At 46.4% G+C, this 16,057-nt stretch overlaps 1 protein-coding gene across 1 annotated transcript in view; it reads right to left on the bottom strand.

Moving 5' to 3' along the window:
• ttc39b (tetratricopeptide repeat domain 39B) overlaps window positions 1-13,328 on the bottom strand; it is a 33,801-nt gene extending 20,473 nt beyond the window's left edge. The window contains exons 1-10 of the mRNA XM_083770650.1: window positions 13,298-13,328; window positions 12,446-12,550; window positions 10,960-11,091; window positions 8,254-8,324; window positions 7,646-7,713; window positions 4,464-4,528; window positions 4,242-4,347; window positions 2,565-2,630; window positions 2,242-2,350; window positions 1,567-1,634 (exon numbers count right to left, since the gene is read on the bottom strand). Of these exons, the coding sequence (XP_083626776.1) occupies window positions 1,567-1,634; window positions 2,242-2,350; window positions 2,565-2,630; window positions 4,242-4,347; window positions 4,464-4,528; window positions 7,646-7,713; window positions 8,254-8,324; window positions 10,960-11,091; window positions 12,446-12,540 (780 nt within the window). The 5' untranslated portion in view covers window positions 12,541-12,550; window positions 13,298-13,328. The remainder of the gene's footprint in view (window positions 1-1,566; window positions 1,635-2,241; window positions 2,351-2,564; window positions 2,631-4,241; window positions 4,348-4,463; window positions 4,529-7,645; window positions 7,714-8,253; window positions 8,325-10,959; window positions 11,092-12,445; window positions 12,551-13,297) is intronic.
• Between the last annotated feature and the right edge of the window lie 2,729 nt (window positions 13,329-16,057).

Here is a 16,057-nt window from a genome sequence, read left to right as displayed (position 1 = left end):
TATTGTTTGATAAGTTTGTCACTGCAGATTTAGCCATGGTGCGTCATGGCAACTGCAGCCTGTTTTATGCAATCGCTACATTTACATTGTAAACGTGTACATAAACATTCAGATTCCAAATATAAAGTACTCGCCACGTGTGCCACTGGTGTTAGAATGTTGCTGGTACAGCGATTAGCATTTCTGCATCCCGCGTTGTTTAATAAAAAGCATTTTTATCCGAGCTGTTATTTTTCCATTGGCTTTCAACTACGCGCCCCCAACCGGTGTGCAACTGTGGATTTCCCAACCCCGTTTGAGACAAGTAGCCGGGGCGCTCGGATAAAAATGCTTTTTATTAAACAACGCGGGATGCAGCAATGCTAATCACTGTACCAGCAAATTTCTAACCCCCGTGGCACATGTGGCGAGGACCTTATATTTGAAATCGGAATGTTTATATACACGTTTGGACTGCGATTGCGTAAAACAGGCTGCTGTTGCGTCATGGGATACTGCAGATTAAGCATACAGGCAATCCATCTTCTGCATTGGCTGTGAAGGCATAAGCGTCTGTCCACGAATTGTTAAATCCTCTGTTTTCGTCGGCTATCTTTCTTTTTCTCCCTGTAGATGTAGAAGCCATAGCAGCAGGCACCAGCCTCACACACCCACCGGTTTGTTTATAATAGTGTCAGGCGCGCAGCATGCGAGTGTGTCGCATGCTATGACGCGAATTTTAGTTGACATTATTGAAACTTAATATTTATTCTACACATTTTTACAAAATTGGGAAACTTAAGAATGTTTCTGTCACGTTTTGCCTCCTACAGAAACCATAAATGAAAAATAAAAATGTGAAAAAATAAACATTTATACATTTTCATCGATTTTTTTGTAATGCTACAGAGAGCCACCAGGGGAGTGCTCAAGAGCCGCATGCGGCTCTAGAGCCGCCGGTTGCCGACCCCTGGGTTAGGGTAACTCACGTTGGGGTATTTCTGTTGGTAGGGCTCCAGTAAAGGGTTAGGGGTTAGGGTTAGGGGTTAGGGTAACTCACGTTGGGGTATTTCTGTTGGTAGGGCTCCAGTAAAGGGTTAAGGGTTAGGGTTAGGGTAACTCACGTTGGGGTATTTCTGTTGGTAGGGCTCCAGTAAAGGATTAGGGTTAGGGTAACTCACGTTGGGGTATTTCTGTTGGTAGGGCTCCAGTAAAGGGTTAGGGTTAGGGGTTAGGGTAACTCACGTTGGGGTATTTCTGTTGGTAGGACTCCAGTAAAGGGTTAGGGGTTAGGGTTAGGGGTTAGGGTAACTCACGTTGGGGTATTTCTGTTGGTAGGGCTCCAGTAAAGGGTTAGGGGTTAGGGTTAGGGGTTAGGGTAACTCACGTTGGGGTATTTCTGTTGGTAGGGCTCCAGTAAAGGGTTAGGGGTTAGGGTTAGGGGTTAGGGTAACTCACGTTGGGGTATTTCTGTTGGTAGGGCTCCAGTAAAGGGTTAGGGGTTAGGGTTAGGGGTTAGGGTAACTCACGTTGGGGTATTTCTGTTGGTAGGGCTCCAGTAAAGGGTTAGGGGTTAGGGTAACTCACGTTGGGGTATTTCTGTTGGTAGGGCTCCAGTAGAGCCTCGGCCTCCACCAGATCACCTTCTCCTGTACCTGGAGAGAAAAACACCTTACAATTACTATCAACTAATAATTACAGTATGTGTGTGTGTGTGTGTGTGTGTGTGTGTGTGTGTGTGTGTGTGTGTGTGTGTGTGTGTGTGTGTGTGTGTGCGCTCACCCAGTATGAGTGTAATGTATGTGTGGTAGAACAGTAGTGTGTGTGTGTGTGTGTGTGTGTGTGTGCGTGCGCTCACCCAGTATCAGTGTAGTGTGTGTGTGTGTGTGCGTGCGCTCACCCAGTATGAGTGTAATGTATGTAGTGTGTGTGTGTGTGTGTGTGTGTGTGTGTGTGTGTGTGCGCTCACCCAGTATGAGTGTAATGTATGTGTGGTAACAGCAGTGTGTGTGTGTGTGTGCACTCACCCAGTATGAGTGTAATGTATGTGTGGTAACAGCAGTGTGTGTGTGTGTGTGTGTGTGTGCACTCACCCAGTATGAGTGTAATGTATGTGTGGTAACAGCAGTGTGTGTGTGTGTGTGTGTGTGTGCACTCACCCAGTATGAGTGTAATGTATGTAGTGTGTGTGTGTGCGTGCACTCACCCAGTATGAGTGTAATGTATGTGTGGTAACAGCAGTGTGTTTGTGCGTGCGCTCACCCAGTATGAGTGTAATGTATGTGTGGTAGAACAACAGGGTCAGAGCACACAGGATGGATCTCAGACTGCCTCCCGACGCCCCCTCTCTGAGCTGAGACAGACCGAAATCCTAGACACACACACACACACACACACACACACACACACACACACACGCGCACACGCACGTGCCAAGTTAGTAGAACAAAGGGTTCCAAAACCTTTCAGAAATAAACATCATTTGAACTGTTGTTCACATTGGGATTAGAGGCGTTACATTTAAGTTGGACTGAGTTCCACAGGTAGGACATGTATTTAGGACAGACAGACAGACAGACACTAACCCTGTTTCCTGAGAATCCAATGAACTCCAACAACCTCAATATTCTCTGAGGAAGCAGAGACAGCATCTGATGGAGAGAGAGAGAGAGAGAGACATTCACTTTACATTACCCAGGGAGAGAGAGAGAGAGAGAGACATTCACTTTACATTACCTAGAGAGAGAGACAGAGAGAGAGAGAGACATTCACTTAACATTACCCAGGGAGAGAGAGAGAGAGAGACAGACAGACAGAGAGAGAGAGAGAGAGAGACATTCACTTTACATTACCCAGGGAGAGAGAGAGAGAAAGAGACATTCACTTTACATTACCTAGAGAGAGAGAGACAGAGAGAGAGACATTCACTTAACATTACCCAGGGAGAGAGAGACATTCACTTTACATTACCTAGAGAGAGAGAGATAGAGAGAGAGAGTTCACTTTACATTACCTAGAGAGAGAGAGAGAGAGAGAGAGAGAGAGAGACAGACATTCACTTTACATTACCTATAGAGAGAGAGAGAGACAGAGAGATCTTATGCCTTATGCTTTATCCTCAAGTAATAAACATTTTCCAGGCTACCACCCGCCCCTCTAGACCAGAAAGCACGCTGTCTGGGCCAGGCTACCCGCCCCTCTAGACCAGAAAGCACGCTGTCTGGGCCAGGCTACCCGCCCCTCTAGACCAGAAAGCACGCTGTCTGGGCCAGGCTACTCGCCACCTCTAGACCAGAAAGCACGCTGTCTGGGCCAGGCTACCCGCACCTCTAGACCAGAAAGCACGCTGTCTGGACCAGGCTACCCGCCCCTCTAGACCAGAAAGCACGCTGGCTGGACCAGGCTACCCGCCCCTCTAGACCAGAAAGCACGCTGTCTGGGCCAGGCTACCCGCCCCTCTAGACCAGAAAGCACGCTGTCTGGGCCAGGCTACCCGCACCTCTAGACCAGAAAGCACGCTGGCTGGACCAGGCTACCCGCCCCTCTAGACCAGAAAGCACGCTGTCTGGGTCAGGCTACCCGCCCCTCTAGACCAGAAAGCACGCTGTCTGGGTCAGGCTACCCGCCCCTCTAGACCAGAAAGCACGCTGTCTGGACCAGGCTACCCGCCCCTCTAGACCAGAAAGCACGCTGTCTGGGCCAGGCTACCCGCCCCTCTAGACCAGAAAGCACGCTGTCTGGGCCAGGCTACCCGCCCCTCTAGACCAGAAAGCACGCTGGCTAGGCCAGGCCACTGATATAGAAACATAGGGTCACTGACTCCACCCCTCTGGGGGTCACTGACTCCACCCCTCTGGGGTCACTGACTCCACCCTTCTGGGGTCACTGACTCCACCCCTCTGGGGTCACTGACTCCACCCCTCTGGTGGTCACTGACTCCACCCCTCTGGGGGTCACTGACTCCACCCCTCTAAGGTCACTGACTCCACCCCTCTGAGGTCACTGACTCCACCCCTCTGAGGTCACTGACTCCACCCCTCTGGGGTCACTGACTCCACCCCGCTGGGGGTCACTGACTCCACCCCTCTGGGGTCACTGACTCCACCCCTCTGGGGTCACTGACTCCACCCCGCTGGGGTCACTGACTCCACCCCTCTGGGGTCACTGACTCCACCCCTCTGGGGTCACTGACTCCACCCCTCTGGGGTCACTGACTCGGCCCCGCTGGCGCGCCACGGGTGATAAACCAAACGCCTCCTTACCAGGTTGAACGAGCCAATGCCCAGCTTGACTCCGCCCTCAAACTGTCTGAACGAATCAGAGCTGCCGGCCTGGTCCTGAGTGGCGTTCATGGCGTTCTGACACTCCCTATTGGATAATAAAAGAACACAATCACCGTTTATACCCAAACAATGTGTGGCCTGTGTGTGTGTGTGTGTGTGTGTGTGTGTGTGTGTGTGTGCATGAGTGCGTGCGTGTCTCACTTGTAGATTTGATAGGATGTTCGTATCTTAAGTCCTCCTTTGATGAAACTGATCATGTTTTCATCCTGAAAACACACACACACAAACACACACACACACACACACGCACACACAATGAGCAGGGCCTGGCTGTAAACAAGTTCTTGAGCTTACCCTGGGTAAACATAGTGCCTTTCCTTTCCTTAGTCCAGTTACCCTGGGTAAACATAGTACCTTTCCTTTCCTTAGTCCAGTTACCCTGGGTAAACATAGTACCTTTCCTTTCCTTAGTCCAGTTACCCTGGGTAAACATAGTACCTTTCCTTTCCTTAGTCCAGTTACCCTGGGTAAACATAGTACCTTTCCTTTCCTTAGTCCAGTTACCCTGGGTAAACATAGTACCTTTCCTTTCCTTAGTCCAGTTACCCTGGGTAAACATGGTACCTTTCCTTTCCTTAGTCCAGTTACCCTGGGTAAACATGGTACCTTTCCTTTCCTTAGTCCAGTTACCCTGGGTAAACATGGTACCTTTCCTTTCCTTAGTCCAGTTACCCTGGGTAAACATAGTACCTTTCCTTTCCTTAGTCCAGTTACCCTGGGTAAACATAGTACCTTTCCTTTCCTTAGTCCAGTTATCCTGGGTAAACATAGTACCTTTCCTTTCCTTAGTCCAGTTACCCTGGGTAAACATAGTACCTTTCCTTTCCTTAGTCCAGTTACCCTGGGTAAACATAGTACCTTTCCTTTCCTTAGTCCAGTTACCCTGGGTAAACATAGTACCTTTCCTTTCCTTAGTCCAGTTACCCTGGGTAAACATGGTACCTTTCCTTTCCTTAGTCCAGTTACCCTGGGTAAACATGGTACCTTTCCTTTCCTTATTCCAGTTACCCTGGGTAAACATGGTACCTTTCCTTTCCTTAGTCCAGTTACCCTGGGTAAACATAGTACCTTTCCTTTCCTTAGTCCAGTTACCCTGGGTAAACATAGTACCTTTCCTTTCCTTAGTCCAATTACCCTGGGTAAACATAGTACCTTTCCTTTCCTTAGTCCAGTTACCCTGGGTAAACATAGTACCTTTCCTTTCCTTAGTCCAGTTACCCTGGGTAAACATAGTACCTTTCCTTTCCTTAGTCCAGTTACCCTGGGTAAACATGGTACCTTTCCTTTCCTTAGTCCAGTTACCCTGGGTAAACATGGTACCTTTCCTTTCCTTAGTCCAGTTACCCTGGGTAAACATGGTACCTTTCCTTTCCTTAGTCCAGTTACCCTGGGTAAACATAGTACCTTTCCTTTCCTTAGTCCAGTTACCCTGGGTAAACATAGTACCTTTCCTTTCCTTAGTCCAGTTACCCTGGGTAAACATAGTACCTTTCCTTTCCTTAGTCCAGTTACCCTGGGTAAACATAGTACCTTTCCTTTCCTTAGTCCAGTTACCCTGGGTAAACATAGTACCTTTCCTTTCCTTAGTCCAGTTACCCTGGGTAAACATAGTACCTTTCCTTTCCTTAGTCCAGTTACCCTGGGTAAACATGGTACCTTTCCTTTCCTTAGTCCAGTTACCCTGGGTAAACATGGTACCTTTCCTTTCCTTATTCCAGTTACCCTGGGTAAACATGGTACCTTTCCTTTCCTTAGTCCAGTTACCCTGGGTAAACATAGTACCTTTCCTTTCCTTAGTCCAGTTACCCTGGGTAAACATAGTACCTTTCCTTTCCTTAGTCCAATTACCCTGGGTAAACATAGTACCTTTCCTTTCCTTAGTCCAGTTACCCTGGGTAAACATAGTACCTTTCCTTTCCTTAGTCCAGTTACCCTGGGTAAACATAGTACCTTTCCTTTCCTTAGTCCAGTTACCCTGGGTAAACATAGTACCTTTCCTTTCCTTAGTCCAGTTACCCTGGGTAAACATAGTACCTTTCCTTTCCTTAGTCCAGTTACCCTGGGTAAACATAGTACCTTTCCTTTCCTTAGTCCAGTTACCCTGGGTAAACAATAAACATAGTACCTTTCCTTTCCTTAGTCCAGTTACCCTTGGTAAACATACTACCTTTCCTTTCCTTAGTCCAGTTACCCTGGGTAAACATAGTACCTTTCCTTTCCTTAGTCCAGTTACCCTGGGTAAACATAGTACCTTTCCTTTCCTTAGTCCAGTTACCCTGGGTAAACATATTACCTTTCCTTTCCTTAGTCCAGTTACCCTGGGTAAACATGGTACCTTTCCTTTCCTTAGTCCAGTTACCCTGGGTAAACATAGTACCTTTCCTTTCCTTAGTCCAGTTACCCTGGGTAAACATAGTACCTTTCCTTTCTTTAGTCCAGTTACCCTGGGTAAACATGGTACCTTTCCTTTCCTTAGTCCAGTTACCCTGGGTAAACATAGTACCTTTCCTTTCCTTAGTCCAGTTACCCTGGGTAAACATAGTACCTTTCCTTTCCTTAGTCCAGTTACCCTGGGTAAACATAGTACCTTTCCTTTCCTTATTCCAGTTACCCTGGGTAAACATAGTACCTTTCCTTTCCTTAGTCCAGTTACCCTGGGTAAACATAGTACCTTTCCTTTCCTTATTCCAGTTACCCTGGGTAAACATAGTACCTTTACTTTACTTTCCTTACACATACAGACTGTTCCCACGCCCCAGAAGGCCCTTTGGTTTCAAGTGTTTTTTATTTTGTCTTGTAGTTCTTTTAGGGTGATTTGGGAATCTAGTGGATTCTGGTAGTATGTTATGGCTGACTCTAGGTTTATGTTGATAACAAACAACAACAAACAACAAATAATAATAATAATAATTCTAGTTTTATTGGTTATTGGTTGGGTTTGTTTGTACCTTTTCTGTGTTTTTGTTTCTTATTGTGTCTTTGTCTCCTGCCCCTCCTTCCTTCCCCTAAAGGAACAGGGTCTCCTGCCCCTCCTTCCTTCCCCTAAAGGAACAGGGTCAGGGCTAAATACTAATGTCCCCATGTCCCCTTTCCCCAAAAGGACCTGGCGCGCTATAAGCTATCTATGAGCTTGTAGATCTGCTATTTTTCAATAGCTAAATTATAACATAATGTTTAAAACACCAAAATGGGTTCCCACCCAAAATGGGTAGTTTGTCCTGTTCTAACACACGCACATGCGCACACACACACACGCACAAACACACACACACACACACACACACACACACACACACACACACAGAGAGAAAAATAAGACAAACCTGCACAAATGTTAGCGTAGCCTTCTGCAGCAGACATTCTGCATAGCAGATCTCTGCATGCATCTCTTCTGGAAGATTACACACAATACTACATTAATACTGCCTGCCTGCCTGCGTGCGTGCGTGTGTGTGTGTGGTGTGCGTGCGTGTCGTGCGTGTGTGGCGTGCGTGCGTGCGTGTGTGGCGTGTGTGTGTGGCGTGCTTGCTTGCGTACGATCCCCACATCACCCTGGTATGGATGGATAAAGGGATTAGGTCACATTATTTCGCTCCAGATAATAAGCTGTCTCTCTACTGTATGTGTACAGTATGATATCTCTACTGTATGTACACAGTATGATATCTCTACTGTATGTCTACAGTATGAACTCTCTACTGTATGTATACAGTAGAGAGACAGCTACTGTATGTACAGTATGATCTATACAGTCTCCGTTCTACTGAATGATCTATCAGTGTGTTCAGATACAGCACACAGAGCGCACCGTGCAATACAAACTAATGCGTGGGTGCGCACGCTCTGCACATATCCGAACGCACCCCTCTAAATGTCTGAGTGTGTGTGTGTGTGTGTGTGTGTGTGTGTGTGTGCGTGTGCATGTGCATACCTTCCTGCAAGCTGGTCTGTTTGGAAACAAGACTGGACAGAGAACCAACCACAGAGTTTCTTTTCCTGAACCTGTGCACACACACACACACACACACACACACACACACACACACACACACACACACACACACACACACACACACACACACACACACACACACACACACACACACACACACACACACACACACACACACACACACACACACACACACACACACGGAGTCAGTGTTAATGATGCTAATGAAGGCTCTGTTCCATTCTGGTCAAACAGAGTCAGTGTTAATGATGCTAATGAAGGCCTGTTCCATTCTGGTCAAACAGAGTCAGTGTTAATGATGCTAATGAAGGCCTGTTCCATTCTGGTCAAACAGAGTCAGTGTTAATGATGCTAATGAAGGCCTGTTCCATTCTGGTCAAACAGAGTCAGTGTTAATGATGCTAATGAAGGCCTGTTCCATTCTGGTCAAACAGAGTCAGTGTTAATGATGCTAATGAAGGCCTGTTCCATTCTGGTCAAACAGAGTCAGTGTTAATGATGCTAATGAAGGCTCTGTTCCATTCTGGTCAGACAGAGTCAGTGTTAATGATACTAATGAAGGCTCTGTTCCATTCTGGTCAAACAGAGTCAGTGTTAATGATGCTAATGAAGGCTCTGTTCCATTCTGGTCAAACAGAGTCAGTGTTAATGATGCTAATGAAGGCTCTGTTCCATTCTGGTCAGACAGAGTCAGTGTTCTGCTATTGTGCACGATGACTCACTAGTCCTTAGGGGCATCCAACACACACACACACACACACACACACACACACACACACACACACACACACACACACACACACACACACACACACACACACGCACATGCACACGCACACACACATACACACATACTAGGGCATTAACATAAAAATGGACTAGTCGACTAGCAAAACGGTAGTCGACACTGTAAATCAAAAATCGAATAATCGTTAATATTATTATTATTTTTATTTATTTTTTAAGATATTCTTTTGCGGCTTATGCCTTTTATTGGTTTTTGAAGGGACAGACAGTAGGCTGACAGGAAACGGGAGAGAGATGGGGGAAGACATGCAGTAAAGGCCGTGTCGGGCTCGGGCGAACCCGAACCCGCGGCACACTGCGACTGGATTACCAGTCGGGTGCCCAGACGGTTACGCCACCGCCTGGGCATTAATATTATTTTTTATATTTTTTATGATTTTCTTTCTTTCTTTTTTCTACAGCAGGCATGCAGCTGTGAGCTCGGTTGTTTTGTTGGTAGTTCGTCAACTTCAGTACTAATCCATTCTTGGCTGATTGTTTTCATATCATGTACAAGCCTACTGTACGTGGGTTTTGCCGTCACCCTCACTCGTGTAGGTGCGGTGGGCGGCGGATCGGCGGTGGCACTAGCAGCATTCAAGACAGATTTTCTTTGGGAAAAGCATAATGCGATAATTATGCCTCATAGGCTCATAAGATCAATGGGGACAACTACAGTGTGTAAATACTTTTACTATTGGTGAGTTTATTACTGTAGTTTGTTCAACAAGTTAGATTGGAGACGTGTCGTCGTGTCGTCCGGTACAGTAAAGTATAGCAGGAGTTCCTCCTCACTCTGCCCAATATTATCCAGTTTGGTGACAGTCAGACTACAGTAGCTCTCGTGATTTCATGTTTCTTCATGCTTATCCAACAAAAAAACAAACCGCTATGCCGCACGATCATAGTTATAATAGTCGCGATGGAGTTAAGTAGTTGATCATCTGATTCATAGCCTGGCAGCCTGCTAGCTAGCAAACCTACTATGTAATCATAACCTCCTCCTAGCTTGTAGCTCCTTCTAAAAACCAAAGGAACTGTGGTTGTAACTTGTTGTTGAACATTTAGGGTTGTATGAAAAACATCGCATCGTTCATTCCTCCTCCTCCCCGCTCCAGTCTCCAACTGAACAAACATTGTGAACAACGTAACATGCTATGCTGCTCCGTAGAAAGGTCTTGCGCATCAAAAATAGCAGATCTGCAAGCTCACAACGCGTCCATTCGTGAGTCATTGTGGAACTTGCAACTTTGACTTGAAACAGCTGAGCCAATTTCGGCCAATCAGAGCGGCATTCAGCGTAATCTAGTAAGAGAGTGGCGACACTCGCGTTGACTCCCACTGTAACAATGGAATGCGGAAGTGCTCATTCTATCTCAATGGGATAGTTCCAATGTTTGGAACTATAGCCCATAGGTACCCGCTTTGTCTCAATGGGATATAGTTCCAATGTGTGGAACTATAGCCCATAGGCACCCCACTTTGTCTCAATGGGATAGTTCCAATGTTTGGAACTATAGCCCATAGGTACCCGCTTTGTCTCAATGGGATAGTTCCAATGTGTGGAACTATTGCCCATAGGTACCCGCTTTGCGGCGAGATCAAAGTGTGTCGCCACTACTATTACTATTATTACTATTCCACTCGGCCTGCATTCACCGGCTCTGTTTTGCAGTTAATGCTTCACTCGCTGGCTGTTTCAGAACACGATATTTTAATGCTTGATTGGATGGAAAAAATATCATATTTACCACCGACTAATCGAATATAAATCGATTTTGATGGTAGTCGAGTCGACTATAAAAAATCACGTTTGGTTAATGCCCTAACACATACACATACACACGCACACACGCACACACACACACACACACTGACCTCTGGCATGTGTGTAGAGCATCTTTGATGGTCATCATGGCCACCTGGATGTCTGCCGGGTCAAAGGTCATCGCAGCCTGCATGACCAGTATGCTGCTGTAGCCCAACGCATGGTACATGCTGTGTCTCCACCTACATGAGCGCACACACGCACACACACACAACGCACACACATCAATAACGAGTTCTTTCAGATTATGTGTAAGGGCCGATTCATATTCCTATTTTGGAGCCAAATAAAAGTGGGTTCGGCTCTGTAGAGCCTACAATGTGACGTCATTTGGCTCTGTAGAGCCTACAATGTGACGTAATTTGGCTCTGTAGAGACTACAATGTGACGTCATTTGGCTCTGTAGTGTAGAGCCTACAATGTGACGTCATTTGAGGTTCGGGGGGGGGGGGGGGGGGGGTACCGTCCTAAAGTCGGCTCTTCGGTGCTACTGTAAATTTCTGACGAGCCAAAATCATTTCGGCACTACAGCGCCGAAACAGCGGTGAAATAGGAGTATGAATCGGCCCCAAGACCTGAGGCGGATCTAAATGACCACCTCTCACACTTCACAGAGCTTTGTAGATCTGCTGTTTTTGAACTGGAGTCGTGTAAATGAACCGTTTTGACCGTCTGACCAGGCATTGAATTACTACGTTTCTGACCAGGACTAAGCATTGAATTACTACGTTTCTGACCAGGACTAAGCATTGAATTACTACGTTTCTGACCAGGACTAAGCATTGAATTACTATGTTTCTGACCAGGACTAAGCATTGAATTACTACGTTTCTGACCAGGACTAAGCATTGAATTACTACGTTTCTGACCAGGACTAAGCATTGAATTACTATTAATGTTATTAATGTGAATGTGCAGGAAATCATGGCTTCAAATTGACATATTGGTTGTGCAGTTTGACCCGATAGTTTCTGAGACATGGTGTATAGACTATGGAGTGACGTCTTAGTTTCTGAGACATGGTGTATAGACTATGGAGTGACGTCTTGCACAGATGTAGACACTTGACAATTTAACTCTGAAACATTCACTCCTATAGAGGGCGCTGTTTTGCCTTTGTTCTCAAATGGGGGGGGGAGAAACAAAGACAGCATCTGTAGCTTTGCATCTTTGTATCCCGGAACCCCTCAGAAGCAAAGATTTGAGTTAAAAAACGTTTTGTGCAGACCTACAAGCACACAGCAGCTAAAGTATGACATAATGCTTAACCCATTCTGAACGGGAACCCATTTTGGTGTTATAGCATCATGTTATGCTTTAGCTATTGAAAAATAGCAGATCTACAAGCTCATAGCGCGCCACCGAGTGGCACGCTACGAGCTTGTAGGTCTGCTATTTTAGAAAAATCTAATAACGACTGACATTTTTTTTAATCTGATCTCAGGTCAGAATGGGTTAATCAGACCAGTGTGTGTCCATGCAGTGGAAACCTCGTATGAATCTGATCTCAGGTCAGAATGGCTTGAACTACGTCACCATGGTTTGAGCAGGTCCAGAGCTTCAGAGAACTTGTTGTTGAGGACCAGGTTCAGAGCACACTGGGTCTCCTGGATGGCTGACTGGAGATCCATCTGACAGGACCTGCGCACACACGCACACACACACACACACACACATTTGAAATGTTTATTTATGCCCACATAATGAGAAGTACAGGAATACCTTGTACAAAGGACATAAACACTGCCAGTGCAGTTTGACAGTGGGAGGGCAGCCAGTTACAACGTGCATGGACAGCAAAGCATGGTTACACACACACACACACACAACACCACACCACACCACACCCACACACACACACACACACACACACACACACACACACACACACACACACACACACACACACACACACACACACACACACACACACACACACACACACACACACACACGCACACCCTTCTCTTCATTTCTCTTCTCTCAGAGGGAACCGAGATAAATATACAGCAGGGTGTGTGATTAGAGAGAGAGAGAGAGAGAGAGAGAGAGAGACAGACATAGATTGTGAGTGGGTGTCCATGCGTGTCTAAGTTGTGTGTGGGCTTGCATGTGTGTTTGTGTCTAAGGGTGTGTGTGGGCGACTGGGCGTGCATGTGTTTGTGTCTAAGGGTGTGTGTGTGTGTGTGTGTGTGTGTGTGTGTGTGTGTGTGTCTTAAGGTCACACAAAGACAGTTTATCACAGCTGCCAACTATGATCGTCTCTCCCATTTCTCCTCTCGTGCTATTTTTAGCTGCCCATAGTGCGGCCAAATCTAATTGTTCAACGTGTGTGCAGCGTGCATGTGTGTGTGTGTGTGTGTGTGTGCAGCGTGCATGTGTACTCACACAGGTATCCTGTCAAAGGCATCTTCAAAGCAGTCCTGGAAAACAGAAACATGTGTTTAATCAGACCAGTGTGTGTCCGGTGGAAACCTCGTATGAATCTGACCTCGGGTCAGAATGGGTTAACATGTCTCACAGGACACCCTGGACTCGAACCGGAGAGACGCGCGCTGTGATTTCAGGCACAGCACGAAGCCGTCAAGCTTCTCGATGCGAAACACACTGAAGTAGCAAAGCGTGGGAATTCCGTTGGTCAGACGATGGTTTTTCCCGAAGTACCTCCTTGTGGTTTTTCCCGAAGTACCTCCTTGTAGATGCAGCCTGATTGTTTCTGGTCTCTTCCCGATGGTTTTTGAGGCAATATTCGCTGCAGCTTGCTTTTCTTCCTTTTACATTTAGATTGCCATAGACCACATTGCCGTGTTAGAAGTCAAGATTCCCTCTATCCCTCCAGAGATTACTTTACTTTACTTTATGTGTTAATTTGGACAGGACAATGCATATTAACACTATCAGTGCCGGAAGTGCTTCAAAATAGGAGCTCTGGGGTGCCGGAGTTGTCTGAGCGCTTTTACTCTGAAAGCCATGAACCGGAAACAATTTCCTAAAACTTCACAAAGTTGACCTCACATTGCGATCATTTTAATTTATACGATATATGATCCAAAAAGCGTTCATATTTTGCGGGAGAGAGACGGACGAGGAGCAGAAATGAAGCGCCAGCATATCGATCCGTTCATCACCACGGAGAGCGCCCTGGATTAGGAGATACGTGTCATTCTTTCCGCCGCGCTAACATGTGAGTCAACGGCAAGCTAATAATTGCCCAGAGCGTTAGCATACGGCAGCCGAAAGTCGAACGTCCAAAAAAAAAAAATAGGAAAAATTCTGAATATTCTTATCTCGCCCCGTATCATTGAGGATGCGCTAGGACAGGGGTGGGCAACTGGCGGCCCGGGGGCCACATGCGGCCCCCACCTTCACTTAATGCGGCCCTCAGGTTAATGTCAGAATACTGATATAGTATTGGTTCCAGCTGTTTACAATTCCACAACATGCAAACATGACCTGCTTTAATTACTTCAGTCTAAATTAGTAGCTCAATGCTCAACACACGTATAATTAAAGGCATTTGAAATTACATAAAAATGTAAATTTTCAGGATTCCAATTCGAATATAGCAAAAATAGCCGATCTACAAGCTCAAAACGCGTCGCAGCGCGACGCATTTTGAGCTTGTAGATCGGCTATTTTTGCTACGACAGTAATATATGGCCCTAGGCAGTTAGTGTGGAAATATAGTGGCCCTCTCCATCGTCAAAGTTGCCCAGCCCTGCGCTAGGACGTCCACCGACGTCCAAGGCACCTCTCGGTTCGAATCCTTAAGACGGCCTGAGGCGTCCTATGTAAAAAAATACACCGGATATATACTGTAGCACAGTTGCTCATTTTCATCTGCAGTCCTCACAGGAAACACAAAACGGAAAAACAGAGAGTCAAACAGTGGAATACGTTTACATGACATTACATTAGCCCATTCTGGGCAGACCTACAAGCTAGGTCTAGCAGACCTAGCAGACCTACAAGCTCGTAGCGCGCTACGAGCTTGTAGGTCTGCTATTTTTGAAAAATCGAAGACATTTTTAGAATCTGATCTCAGGTCAGAATGGGTTAATCAGACCAGTGTGTGTCCAGTGGAAACCTCGTATGAATCTGATCTCAGGTCAGAATGGGTTAGGGAACGACACAGCATAAAAAATAAATACACCTAAAATGTCATCATAAATGGCTGCAGCTTTGGTTTTCAAGCTCTTCCCTCTTATCAGGTTCTTAATATAGACTGTTTCCATGATATGCTGAACAATAAGAGTCTATTTTTGAATGAGCAAGATAATATCTCACCACTTGGAATAGAGGGAATGCGCGTGACGCGTGATCATCCTACCCACACACCGCCATACACACACCCACACACACACACCCACACACCGCCATACACACACCCACACACACACCCACACACCGCCATACACACCCACACACACACCCACACACCGCCATACACACACCCACACACACACCCACACACCGCCATACACACACCCACACACACACCCACACCCACACACACCGCCATACACACCCACACACACACCCACACACACACACACCGCCATACACACCCACACACACACACCCACCCACACACCCACACCCACCAACACACATATGCTGAGTGAGCTAGCTAGTCATTAAGGGCATATATACATTGCATTCATGCCAATTAACCAACACAATATGAACACCTTCATTGTTTACACAAATCCTGAGGAATGCAGAATATCCTGCAAGGTAATGTCTGTCTCTGTGTTGCGCACGCGCGCGCGCACACACGAATTATTGTATCTGGATCTGCACAAGAGGCGCAATACAATAGACCCAAACACTGATCAGAATTAGGTTACATTATATGGTCCAACCAGATATAACTGCTGCACATGCTTAGCATGCGCGCGCACACACACACACACACACACACACACACACACACACACACACACACACAGGTCAGACTCGGTGTCAGTGCCATTCTAATCAATTAGTCAGGAATAAGACCATGTGTTCCATTACCACACACACACTCTCACATGGTAGACAGGACACTCCTGTCTGTCTGTCTGTCTAGCCACCCCCTCATCTCTGTCATTTTCTAAGCCCTATATACTCGTTGACATTTAGCCCATTTGAGCCACGGACCACCAT

This window comes from Protomyctophum parallelum (assembly GCF_964188405.1).
Source record: "Protomyctophum parallelum genome assembly, chromosome: 8".
NCBI lineage: Eukaryota > Metazoa > Chordata > Actinopteri > Myctophiformes > Myctophidae > Protomyctophum > Protomyctophum parallelum.
The sequence above is the reverse complement of the archived record's forward strand: the minus strand, read 5'-3'. Positions and strand labels throughout refer to the sequence as shown.